Source organism: Daktulosphaira vitifoliae, unplaced genomic scaffold (genome assembly GCF_025091365.1).
Source record: "Daktulosphaira vitifoliae isolate Bord-2020 unplaced genomic scaffold, ASM2509136v1 Scaffold_312, whole genome shotgun sequence".
Classification (NCBI taxonomy): Eukaryota; Metazoa; Arthropoda; class Insecta; order Hemiptera; family Phylloxeridae; genus Daktulosphaira; species Daktulosphaira vitifoliae.
In genome coordinates, this window is record NW_026099877.1 from 719 (window position 1) to 14,891 (window position 14,173).

The 14,173-nt window shown below is 27.0% G+C and overlaps 1 protein-coding gene and 1 long non-coding RNA gene across 3 annotated transcripts; both read right to left on the reverse strand.

The window, feature by feature from the left end:
- Nucleotides 1-266: 266 nt before the first annotated feature.
- On the reverse strand, nucleotides 267-13,870 carry LOC126909378 (uncharacterized; the record flags this gene model as incomplete). The annotated part of the gene is given in 13 exon segments (XM_050691793.1): nucleotides 267-453; nucleotides 717-853; nucleotides 929-1,063; nucleotides 1,128-1,268; nucleotides 1,333-1,374; nucleotides 1,602-1,673; nucleotides 1,771-1,915; nucleotides 3,805-4,028; nucleotides 9,965-10,213; nucleotides 10,290-10,349; nucleotides 10,718-10,789; nucleotides 10,832-10,928; nucleotides 13,852-13,870. Coding segments are annotated over 12 exon segments (1,513 nt in total), but the record flags the coding sequence as incomplete, so codon positions are not given.
- On the reverse strand, nucleotides 7,262-8,138 carry LOC126909379 (uncharacterized). 2 transcript variants are annotated; one of them, XR_007705025.1, is made up of 4 exons: nucleotides 8,057-8,138; nucleotides 7,892-7,998; nucleotides 7,579-7,826; nucleotides 7,262-7,518 (listed from the first exon to the last, which is right to left on the reverse strand). It is a non-coding gene; the product is annotated as an uncharacterized LOC126909379 (long non-coding RNA). The 2 variants fall into 2 exon arrangements; XR_007705024.1 differs by having other exon boundaries at nucleotides 7,262-7,826.
- Nucleotides 13,871-14,173: the final 303 nt, after the last annotated feature.

A 14,173-nucleotide genomic window follows, 5' to 3' on the forward strand; every position in this document is an offset into this window, starting at 1 on the left:
TTAGATGTTAAAGGTTATGAGTAATTTTGATTAAGATCAAAATTTAGTCTCAAATATTTACTTTAAAAAAGAATTGTTATAAAACTTATAACTATTGTTTTATTATGTATATAAATTTCATTTTAAATAGTATTAAAAGATTTCAACTGTACTCTCTGCCCTATTTAGGGTAATTACTATGTTTATCATTTTTTCTAAATGAAATAAATGTAGGTACAAATATAAATATAGTAACAATTTTGATGTTTTTCATATAAAATACTTACTAAAGCATTTTGTGAAATAGTTAGCAGTGTTTATATCATCTTTGTTTGAATTTCCGTCTTCTGTAATCAATATTACACCAACCGTATACATTGTTGCTGCTTCTAAATTGCTTATTTTGTCTTTAAGAAGAAAAGTATTTATGGGTTTTATTGGCGAATACTGGAAATCTAATTCACTTGAAATTGGCTAATATAAAAAATTATAAAACTTATTACATTTAACCATAGTTTATGATGTTAAACAAAAAAAAATGTGGCTTTTGATTAAAACAAAACTAAGAATATTAGACAAAACTTTAACTCAATTATTTTAAATCACAATTTTGACAGTATTTATCATTACTAATTGACAGTAATATGTAAAAGACTTGTATGAAAGACTTTTTAAATTTACCAAAAATTTANTTGTATGAAAGACTTTTCAAATTTACCAAAAATTTAATTAATTACCTTGTAAACTATCTGATAAAAAGACGGAATTTTACTTTTGCTTCCAAAGATATTTTCATTCAATAAATTTAAAACTAAATTTATTGAATGAAAATCTGAAAAATCTAATTTAGGCGGTTCGATTAGAACTGGGTATTCTGTAATAATGTAAACGAAATTGTTATAAATAATAATCCGCAAAACTTCATCAAGTAATTAAAATTTACAATTACTTTCAATACAATACGGCATAATAAAATTATTTTTACATCCTCCTTTACAAGTTCCTAAAATATTATCGCATTGAGTTTTACAATTGTTTGAACATATTTTTTGACATCCGTGACCGTAAGTTCCTTCAGGACATTCTATACGATTTTTCAATGTTTTCAGTTTTTTAATTATGAAAAATGCTTCAAATTATATACAAACCTTGATTGCATAAAGGTCCAGTATATCCAGCTGCACATGAACATCTATGATTATTTGTGCAGAACAACATATTCTGACAAAAAGTCTTCTTTTGTGAACACCAAGCAGTACAATCAGCACCATATTTATTTTTGCCGCATTCTTCAAACACAATTTTATATAAAATAATTTTTGAACTATTTTAAATGCCTATGGTCATAATTACCTTTAGGTGAATAGGTACTGGCAGCCATTTCTCGAGTGATACCTATTTAAAATTTAACAAAAAAAAAATATTACTTGAAAAAGAAACTTACATCCATAGCAATTTTTTTTTTTTTAATATTATTATATTATTATTTTTATAATGTTATATAATTTTATATTGATCTTATAAAAATGTTTTTGTAACGGTATATTAACATTATTTTTTAAAATTGCTATCTGGAAAAAGAATCATTTATTTCTTATTAAAATTATATTTTATTTATTTACTTGGATATATATTTACAATAGAAGTTGACCTAATTATTTCTGTGTCGTGTATTTCATATACATCTTCTACTTCTAAGTAAATAAAAATTAATTACTTGGTTATATGAAGCATGATTTAACAATTAAAATATTTATAATTTATCAAATTTGAGTGACATTATATACTTACTGCCGGAATCTGTACATTGAGCTATTCGTTTTATGCCAAGTGCTGAATAACTATCGTATTTGTCATTAGTAATAGTTAAGTAATATTTTTTATTTTTTTCAAATGGTCTATTAAATTTCATTATCAATGTTTTAAATTCATCATCCTAAAAAGTAGTTCAATTAATATTAGATGTATTATTTATAATCAATGTTTTAGATTATAATTTGTCTAAACAAAAAAAAATTTAGGGTAATCTTTATGATACGGTTTAATAGTATTTAATATAAGTTGAAACATCTCGTTAAAACGATCACATACATTTACTTAACAATTTAAAAAGCTAACACAGTTTTAAGTAAGCAATTGTTGAAATAATTGGTATATTTGATATTTTTATCGTTATCCGAACTTTCTGAATATTTAATTGGAATGAGAAAATGTAATACTTTAAGGTTATTATACAAACTAATTAGCAAACTATGTCTCACGCAGAAGTATAAAAAAAATAATTTCTTTTTTTTCAAAAGTATCCTACACACTTTAATTAACACGAAAAATATAGTTTTATCTCCTTTAAAATTATATTCACTTTAGTTTTTAAACAGAAACCTACATATTTAATTGGCTCAAGAGCATCCATAAGATATCTTTCAGTAAGAGACAAAGAAATTATTTATTTTTTGCTTGTCATTTTAATTAAACATTTTTTAGGGTATTTCAATGAAAAAAAAAATCCAACACAGAGGTGACATGGCATAGTTAGGACAAGTAATATCTGACAGTGATTAAAATCACTATCATAAAAAACTCTTGCAAATCTGTGGCGTTTAATTTTTAGAAGGAGTTATTAAATTAATCCAAAAGCAACAAGAGCTCCTATTTCATAATTTATATTCTGATTTATAAGTATAATATATAAATAATGACACGTCGCAATAATGTAGTCGACACTGGTTTTGATGGTTGAGACCTGTAAACTGTTAGTTAATGATGAGCAACAACAGGTTATTTAAAAAAACAAACACAATATATAAAATCTTCGCATAATATCGCGGCACTTTTACTGAATTCGGTGATGCGGTTTACGGCATGGTCCTCGGACGTCAAAAAGTTAGCAGTGCTGATGGTTCGTCAAGTCCAGTCGTGCGACACGTCCGCTGTCAATGGGGTACATCCTCGACGTCGTCACTTTAACGACAGGAACAGGACTCAATATATAATCTGTGGTGGGTCGTTGTCGGCACTTGCTGGACTTAGCACCGTGGCGTTGGCACGCGCTGTTAGTCAGTTAAACTACCAGATACCTATAGGTAGGGGGATGGTTAAGAAAGGTGGCATGGGGCACCGTGTGTCACGAAGCGACGCGTGATGTCGACTCCGTGTTCGATGGGAGGAGTGGTGGTGTCAGCCTCTGTTTCGTGGGCTGGCACTAGTAAAATGGATGTGCAGACGGTTCTCGCTTGGCGGTCGAGTGTTAATATGATGTATGTTTGATAAGCTTTGTGCGTGCCACCGTGCCATTAAAAACCGCAGCATATTTTTACAAATTTTGTGTTAATAATTCGCGCGTATGTGGGTCGCATTACCTGGATGAATTGTACATGCAGCATAATCCCAACAGACTTCCTGATCCATCAGAGAATCATGTCCTAGAAATGCGCCACATTGCAGATTATTCAAGATCACGGCCGTAAAATTAATCGTCAGATCTGCGATGTGGGCGGTAAAAGTAGCGGTGGTGGGTGTTGTGTGGCCGTAAGCTAGTCGAACCGCGTGTTAGTGTGGGTCCTTTGTTCACTATTCCGTGTTTATGTGGTTGTATAAGACTTTTGCGCTTGTGAGTCAAGTAATGCCGTCACAAGGCCGTTGTTAAATTCAATTTACACGGCGGGTGTAGTAATTTTAGGTGGGCCTATTTGTTTAGCAAATCTCGGGTGGTTTAAGGGGAGTGTGTGTAATTTTACGGAGGGATAATAAAAATGTATAAGTATACAGAGTGATTTTTCAAATATTATCCACTCTCGCTTTAGTCATGTATGCTTTTTATCTTACTGTATTTTTTAGCATAAATTCTCCTAATGATGTGTCATCTTGATATATTTTTATAAAAGAAGTTGCCATTGGTGAGTTGTATTGATCCACATCTTTAAAATACGTCATTGATATACACCCTGTCACCGTTTCATCTTGAATCCAATCGATTTTAAATGATATTTCATTGTTAGAGTTCATAAAATTTAATGAATTACCCACTGCTAATTTATCTGTATATCCATCTATTTCAAAAAAAAAAACATTTTGTTTTCATTATAGCATTAATAACAATATATAATTTTTATTTTAAGAAGCAAATAATTTTTTTTAGCATTTATTTGATCAGATATTAATTATTGTATGATAATACTGTTCATATTATGGTCAATGGCGCAACTAGAGCAAAAATCTTAAGGGTGTCAACATTTTTAAAACAAATTACTTCTCTTTATTTAGTACTACTGTTGACTATCGCACTTAGACAGTTGATTAAATACGTAGAACGTTTTCGTTTTAAAGTTGTAGAATTGTACAAAATATCTGCATTAGATTTATCAAGTGGATATTGGCTAGTAGCATTTATGAAACAGATAACACGCACAAACATATCATTCTCTATCAAAACATAAAAATATTAAACGCCGTTGGCGTTTAACATTTCTCCGCTTACGTTGTTTATACCTGTAGCTTCGTTGTATTTTAGCTCATTTCAATTAACATTAAGTTAATTCACATCAAATTAGGTAACTTTATTAATCGAAAAATAAGTACAATATTAAAAATTTTACTTTGATTACTTTTAGTAACATGTTTTTTTTTTCAATTTATCAACCATAAAGTATTTTTCGTGTTTGACCAGACATTTTCTATTTTATGAGCTGGTTAAATATGTAGGTTGTTATTTGGATAAATAAAGTTATCACTTTTTGTAATGTATAAAAGATGAATATGAAAATTACATCATGATTGATAAATTCAGAAAAACTTGAAACTAAAAGATACCAAACGTAAAATTCTTAATAATTCATTTTTCGATTAATTAAGTGCCAGTATAAAAATATTCATAGGTTTCCATTTAACTTTCAATATTTATGCGTAAAAGATACACTTAAAAAGAGTTTTTTTTTTTCAATATAATTAGTGTTCGCGCCAAGTGTGAGTGCTGCAGGGGTTGGGTGTGTGTCAGCTGGTAGTGCTTGTGCGCTATCAGCTGTTATGATGCCTTATCTGCGGCCCGTGTTGTTCGGTCGTTTTTTTTATTCAAAATGTACTGTGTACCTGTTTTATTATTATACAGTTTAGTTTTAAGTTACATTAGTTTTCATTTGAATCAATTGTTGTTTTCGTATTAATCAGTAAAAACTTTGCTCAATTTTCGATTTAAAATATATTGTTCATATTATTATTGTAAATTCATATAGTTGTATTCTGTTTTCTTTTTTATTGGTTAGAACATTGTTATAGTAAAGCTACATGTGGCATATCACCTTTATAAATGGTAGTGCATTTTATTCAAGTTATTCAAGTAAAATGAAAAACTGAATGTAAGTAATATGGGTGTTTATATTTATTAATTATTTAATTCAGCAATAATAAAAATTGGTGTTGTTATTTAAATTATTTCGTTATATTTATTAAGTTAAACAATCCTATTTTGGATAAACAAAAAATATTTTTCATTTAACAAATTCTAAATTGAATTAGAAATTTTTGTTGATTATTAGTTGCCCCTATTTTAAGCCGTACGGCCAAGTTCTGTTCCCCATTTATATTTGGGATTTTTTAGAACAGCCCAGGCGGCAACAATTAGTATTTAATATAGTTAATCAGAATAAATAAAAAATGATTCAATTTTATTTCAAAAAAAATCATAATTTGACAAAAAAAATGAGTGTACTATTCTTAATAACTCTCACTAAACAGGTTGATTGATTTATCGTTGACCATTAAATTTCTCCTAAAATAATAATAGTTTTGAGAATTATTTATTTAATGATGTATATTTAATTAAATATTTTTAGGTCCATCCCTTATCCCCTATAAGGGTAATAAATGTTATTAACTCAAATTTTCATAAACTTTATAATGATACAGACTATTTACTACTAACTATTAATAAGATATTTTTTCATCAACATTTTTCTTAAAATCTACTCTACAAAATAGTTATCTTAGATGTTTTTATATTTTATTTAAAATTTTAAAATAATTAATATTTTTAATAAAATATAAAAATATTAATTATTGAGATGTATTTATAGACGTAAAACTGTTATTTAAAAATAAATCTGTAAAAAATATTGACTAGATCAAAAGTTTTTTAAGTTGTCAGTGAATGCTGAGCCACTATGTATATTCTTATGTTTGTTTACCAAGGTTTGTTTAATTGTTGATTATGTTGTTTGTGTGTGTTCTTTTTATCTCGCCTTTATCCCAACTACTTGTGGTTGGCTATTCATATTTGAAACTTCCACTTGACACGATCTTCCACATCAGCCGTCCTTATTTCGCATTTAATAACATCCCTCCATTTATGAAACCGTAGGTTTTTCATTATCTATCTTTAATTTTAGTGTAACATTGATTCGTGATTGAATTGCCATCGCCTATCTATCTCCGATAACTCAGTTGAACAGTTATTTATCCGAATTAGCGATAAATATACATCTATAGTTATTGGTGCTGTTTATATTCCGCCTGCCTCTGATATTAATGTTTATGATTTACACTTTAGTACTATCGATGTTTTGTTAAATACAAATAGTAGTTCAAAATTTCTAATTTTTGGTGATTACAATCTACCAAATATTAATTGGCAATCTGTTAATGGTTCAATTGTCGCTGTGGGTGCTCGTGCTGGTTCTATTGAATCTAAAGTATTAGCTCATTTATCTTATTTAAATTTAATGCAATTTAATTTAATATATAATCGCTCTGGGTCATTGCTTGATCTCGTTTTTTCTAACGGGTTTGATATTAAAGTAGTTAATGAAAATCACACGTTACTACCAATAGATTCGATGTACCATCCAGCCCTAACAATTGAATTACCTAAATTATCATTTAAGTACTTAAATTATAATGAACATATGTATGATTTTGTTAACTGTGATTATAATTGTATTAGGTCTAATATTGCTTCGCTTGACTGGAATGGCATATTTAATGGTCTAGATATAAATGATGCAGTAAATGCATTCTATGAAAACGTTTTTAAAATAATTAATACTTATTGCCCGGTTAAAACTTTATACTTTTCAAAGCACCCTCATTGGTTCAGCCATACGTTGAAGAAACTAATTTTTGATAAAAAAATAGCTCATAAAATATATAAACAATCGCCAACTCCACATAATTATAACACATTTTCTAATTTACGTGCACGCTGTAAAGTTCAAAATAAAATAGATTATAATATTTTTATCCAAAAAACTCAAAATTCTATTACTAGGAATCCTAAACGTTTTTGGCAATATGTTAATAACAAACGCTCTACTTACTCACTTCCAAATTGTATGTATTATAATAGTTACAATATTTACGGTGGCGATGATATTACAAATTGTTTTGCTCAATTTTTCTCCAATACTTTAAATATACCGTCAGTCTTGCAAACTAATTCATATTCCAACAATACAAATTTTCCTTCTGTTGATCTTAATTCGTGCACGCTAACTCTCAGTGATGTTTATAATGCGCTTAATGAAATAACTTATAAAACTTGTCCTGGTCCTGATAAAATTTCTAATATATTTTTTATGCAATGTAAATTTGTTTTGTCATCTCCCTTACTGATATTATTCAATCGATCTCTCTCCATAGGAGTCTTTCCAGATAAATGGAAAATATCTTATGTCTCCCCTGTTTTTAAAAGTGGAAATATTAACCATATAATAAATTATCGACCTGTCTCTATAATATCTATAATTCCCAAAATATTTGAAGGTATTATTTATAAGAAAATTAGTCCACTCTTTAAAAATTTCATTATTGATGAACAGCATGGTTTTATGTCTGGTAGATCTACTGCATCTAATCTCCTAGTTTTGCAAAATTTTATTTTTAATGCATTTAAATTAAATTGTCAAGTGGACGTAATATTTACAGATTTCGCCAAAGCCTTTGACAAGATTGATCATAGTATACTCGCCAATAAGTTGTTTCAAATTGGTCTCCGCGATCCTTTCTTTTCTTGGCTTATATCCTTTTTATCTGATCGGAAACAATATGTAAAATTTAAGAATTATAACTCATATATGTATAATATTACTTCCGGGGTTCCTCAAGGTTCCCATCTGGCCCCTCTTCTTTTTAACATCTATATTAATGATATTTATGATATCAATTCCAATATATTACTTTTTGCTGATGATGATAAACTATTCCATATTGTTAAAACTCCACTTGACGCCAAATTGCTACAGGATGATCTTGTTAATATAAGTAATTGGTGTGATAAAAATAATTTATACTTGAACATTTCAAAATGTAAAGTTATTACTTTCACTAGAAAACATTTGTCTTTTTTAAATAAATATTTTTTAAATGGTGTTGAGTTAGATCGAGTCAATCTTGTGAAAGATTTGGGTGTATACCTGGACTCTTCTCTTTCATTCAATGACCATTATATCCATATTCAAAATAGAGCTGCCTCAATGTTAGGGTTTATAATGCGAAGTTGTAATAATTTTGATGATCCTCTAGCCCTTAAATCACTATACTGTGCTTTTGTAAGATCAATTTTAGATTATAATTCAGTAATTTGGTCTCCTTATGCGTCTGGTCCAATTCACTCTCTAGAGGCAATTCAAAATCGCTTCTTGAGACTTATAAGTAGTAAATGTAATATTCAACGTTTGCCTCACACTTCATATGAACCATTATTATTATATTTGAACATTGATACTCTTCAAGTCAGAAGGGCAAAACATGACATTTGTTTTTTTTATAAACTTTTAAATGGCTATATTTGCTGTCCAGATTTATTGTCAAATATATCTTTTTTAGTTCCTGGTCATACGACTAGGCAGACTGATACTTTTTATGTGCCATTCCAGCGAACTTTATATAGTAAGAATGCCCCTATAAATAGATTCATGCAACATGTAAATAAATTTAATATCGATGTTTTTATTTGTAATTCAGTTATTTCTTTTAAATCTTATCTTAATAAATTAGTAATTTAATCATAACATAATATTGTACTTCCAAAACAACCATTATCTATGTATATATTTGTATACTCCACATTTTATTGTAATTGGGCTCGCCCGTTTAATGATAAATAAATAAATAAATAAATTAGATTTAATTTTTTAATTCATTTTTACACTCAATTTCTCAAATTTATAACAATAAAAAAATATAATCCCGCATGTGTTCACTATCTCACAGACAATGTTGCATAGACTGAACTGTATTTTTTGACGAATATACAATAATATATATTATACAATCAATTATCTTAAACGTTAATAACTTCTGAAATACTTGTTCAAAATTTGTTATCGAACAGTCATTTACTTAGTCAGATTATTTTTATTATAAAAGTTATTTATATATGTATGTTGCCATTGAAAAAAATTAACACGATATAACTATATATAGCTTTATCATGTTCATTTTTTATTTTTAATATATTTAATTGCTTATAAATCATAAAATAATTATTATTAAACAAAACCAAAAAAAAAAAATGTTTGAATTTTTAATATTTTAAGACCAATTTAGATCAACGATAAATCAAACACTCTGTATAGAAATTAAAACATGCTACAAACATTTTAATTTGAAATATAATGTAGGTACAATTAAATCAATTACATAATTCACCAAAATAAGCTCTCATTTTTAAAAGTTATGCTTTCTTTTTAAGCATGTGAAACCTCAATGAAGTTTATGTTTAGTAAAATTTTTTACCCAACACATTTATAATCATCTCGCCAGATTAAAAAATGGTACCCTTCGTTATATTTATTTTCTGTCGTTATATTTTGATTTTAGGAAATACAAATTATTAACCAGGTAAATACTTTAAATAAATTGTGCTGAATCAGATAATCCACATGATGAAATAAAACAAATTAATTAATTGATAAGAAATATTAATGTAAATTGATGACACAAATACAATTTTTTTAAGTATAAAAAAAATGATTACTTAATTAATTTAACTTACAGTTCCTTCGATTATATATTATACTAGACGAGATGTCGAAAAACATTGATTCGTACTCAACATTGTTTTTTGTATATATACTATTTGGATAAAATGAATCGACAATAAACTCAAGACTTTTTTTTCTTGATTTCAAAATTCGACCATTAAAATATACTGGCAACCCTATAGCATTAGTTCGAGAATGTATTTCTGCATTATTAAAGCATATATAATTTCCTTCGTCAATAATTGAAGTTATATTATTGTCTATTTAAAAAAGTAGACAGCAAAATTAGAATAATTATTACCGAAAAATAAATAACAAACAATTGTAAATTCTTACATGAATCAAAATAACTGCATTTTGCTTTTAATTTGCGTACTAATGTAATATCGTAAGATTCTAAAAAAATAAATTTTTAATAACAAACAAAAAAAATAATTATTAACAATTAAAGTGTTTGTTACAAAAAATTAGTAACTCCATATTAATTAAAAAAGAAAAAAATTATTTGCTTATATTATATTATTGACAATAACTAAAATTATTGAATTGAAAATGAAATTATTGAAAGTGAAACAAACACTGTTATGTATTATACGGAAATATAAAACTTAATTTACTCTTATTATTTGAAAGTACAAAGTTACTTTTTGTTTTACAAACTCTTTAATTGTAATTACACTATAAAGGTAGGTTGTTAATTTGTAAAAAACTTAGAAAAAATATATTTTTTTAATGATTTAATAAAATTAATGTTTGAAAATTACCAATAGAAGTATCAACCAATTCATGAGAAATTAAAAATGAGGTCGATTTGCATATAAGAAAACAATAAATACCCAACAAAACAAAAATGACTTTTCTAAAAAATACATTTTTTNCCAACAAAACAAAAATGACTTTTCTAAAAAATACATTTTTTGAATGCATTTTGTGTATTAAGTGGCTTCCAGTGATGTTTATTTTTAAGCCATAGATCTGTAAATTAAAATAATTTTGAAATTTTGTATAATATATACATTTAAAAGATAATCTAAGAGCTGATTATATACAAAAATGTTTTTTTATCATTTATATATAAATATATATATATATATATATATATATATATAATGTCTCATGTAACATACCAAAAAGTTAAAACTAATTTTTTGAGATGTTTTGTGTTTTTGAACTTCAAAAATGTCGGTTTACATAAGACATCATTAGTGCGCTCATTAGGTTTTGCAAATCATAATTATAATTATGATGTAATCTTTGCCAGGAGGGAAAGGGTCGAAGTTTTCCCAGTAAAAGCGTTTATATGGTGAATCTAAAATTTCTTTTGTTCGGAGCAGACATAAAAACTTTTCTTATGTATATATCCCCCCCCCCAAAAAAAAAACCCTGACTGAGCCATTACTTTACTGAGCCATACCCATAAAACGTAGTGTATGGGGCACATACCCCATTCGCCATGATCTTGCAACGGAACTAGACACCATTAAAATTTTTAATTTGTAATAAGTCTCCTAAAAATTGTTTGAAGTTCACTTATCATCGAAATCAGCAAATTGGTACTTATAACTGTCAGTAATTATAATACCAGTAGATCTCAATACCGGTATTTTTTAGTGTATTGAAAGTACCGCCTGTCATAAACTATAGTTAATCGTGTATGTGCCGGTAGTGTGGTGTGGCACAGTCAATCATTTAGTCGCCATCTTAGCGCTGATGTTTAGCTACGCTGTTTGCCATTGGTTCCCAGATGGCTGACGTCATTAATAATGACACACTCTTGTTCCCATACTGGTTTCTATAGCCATAATGAGGTTGCGTCACATCGACAACCCATGTAAAATTCCGTAAATTGATGAGTCCAGAGCCCAAATAGTGTCGATAGAGACTATGTTAATTGTGATAATGAATTGAATATGTTGCCATTTGAAGTCGAGAACTTTATAAAGTATAAGGAATTAACTTGAAAAATACTTCAATTAAATTATTATTTTAATTTTTCGATTAATTTAATGGTCAATGAAATAAGCACCATTTTGTATGTTTTGCTCTGTAGATACATAATGTTAATACGCTTATAATTTAAAGAGATGTTACATAAAAGTAGTTAATAAGTCATAAATAATAAAATATACAAAGTTGTTGAAAGTATGATTTACTTTATGTATTTTAAAAAATTAATGAACTCTAGCAACAATGTCTACAAATAAATATAAAAATGCCGCACAAAAGTATTTCACGAGGGGGACAATAAAATTGCCTAAAATAACATTTATTTTTTTATATTTATAAAAATTTAATAAATAAGACAATTACTATCATAATATTTAATAACAACATTACTTTATTTGCTATTTTTAGAATATTATATTATAAAAACGTATTACTATAATAAATTGTCACCGGCATGTAACAACTTACCCCACTTCGAGAAAAGTTGTTACATTTTGATTNTAACAACTTACCCCACTTCGAGAAAAGTTGTTACATTTTGATTTGCTGAAATTAAACATATTGTTTGGTGCATAAACTACAAACACATTGAATAATCTATAATTTTATGAAAGCTTAGAATCTATAAATATATATTAATTTATAACAATTTTGGGTAATTGTTGAAGAAAAATTACAAAAAATAAAAATTGTAACAACTAGCTCCGTTTTTATCTATAGGAAATATTATAACAATTGAATGACATAATTTAGATTTATTTACGTTCAAGTAAATAGCATTATAATCACACTAATCATCGAGCGCATTTAAACAGTTCCGATAAAGAAATGTATCATCCAAAAAGATGTAAAGATTTGACAATGAGAACAATTTTAAGATCATCGGCAAATAAACTATATTCTCATGGTTAGAAATAACAAGATCCAGAGTCAATAACTTAGCTGCCAAAAGTGTCCTAAAGATCATACAGTCTCTGACTAAACATAACATTTTTTCTTATTAAAAACTGTTCTTTCGGATGTTTTAAAATATGTACATTTCATTTTTTCCATTTAAATGGAACTTGACACTTATCGTTCAATTTAAATATTATTCATAAAAATGATTTAAGTTTAACTAAGACAACCAAATTAGCTCAGTCGGTAACGCGTTGGTGCATTAGTATTAAAGTTCGATATCAGCGTTGCGCTAGGCTAAGTATGATTTTCCGTCTTCTTTGGCACAACTAATTGCCTTTAGAGAGGGCGATAAACATAAATTATAAGCTCACAAAAAATTATAAATATTAGAACGATATTTAAATTAAAATTCATAAATTTATATCTCTGTTTTTTTACCATAGAAACAAAATATTTTTTTTTTAATTATAATTTATGATTTAATGTAAACATATTGTTTGAATATATTATAATTAAAATTATGTTGGGTTAACTATACGATATAATATTGATAATTTATTATTGATTATTTTATTATTTATTATATTTATTATTGATCATTGAAATTTATAATACAAAAGTTATGTGCTAACTTTTCTCTGATTTCATAAAAACTAAGAAGTTATTAATTCAAAGATTTTTGGTAAGTAGGTATGATAAGGGAAAACAAATGAAATTTATAATACAAAAGTTATGTGTTAACTTTTCTCTGATTTCATAAAAACTAAGAAGTTATTAATTCAAAGATTTTCGGTAAGTAGGTATAATAAGGAAAAAAAAATTAAAGTTTACTGACACGTACGTTATGTGACCTAAACCAACTAAAGTTCATCTTATTTATTATTTACTTATCTAGTACATTAGTCGGATAGTTATAAGATAGTTTGTATGTAAGGTTTATATAAAAGATTAAATTTTCTATGTATTCTTATTCGAGTTTACATAACTACATATTTATAAGTATTAAGAAAAAAACAGAAATATAAAAAAGCAATAATGTATCGACACATACCTTCGTGGATTTGACGTGATTTCGCNGAAATATAAAAAAGCAATAATGTATCGACACATACCTTCGTGGATTTGACGTGATTTCGATGAGCAGTAATTGCGATACTGAATAATTAAGCGTAGAACTATAAAAAATATAATATTAGTTATTTTAGTTATTAAAATGTGATTAGACCACGATTATCTATACTAGTAGATAACCGTAGATTAGACCAAAGTGTATATGGTATTAATAAGTCGGACATTGAAGTCATTAACTATTTAAATTAATATGTAAGGGATAACCTTTGTTGCTTGATTTATTATGTTGTTTTCAATTAAAT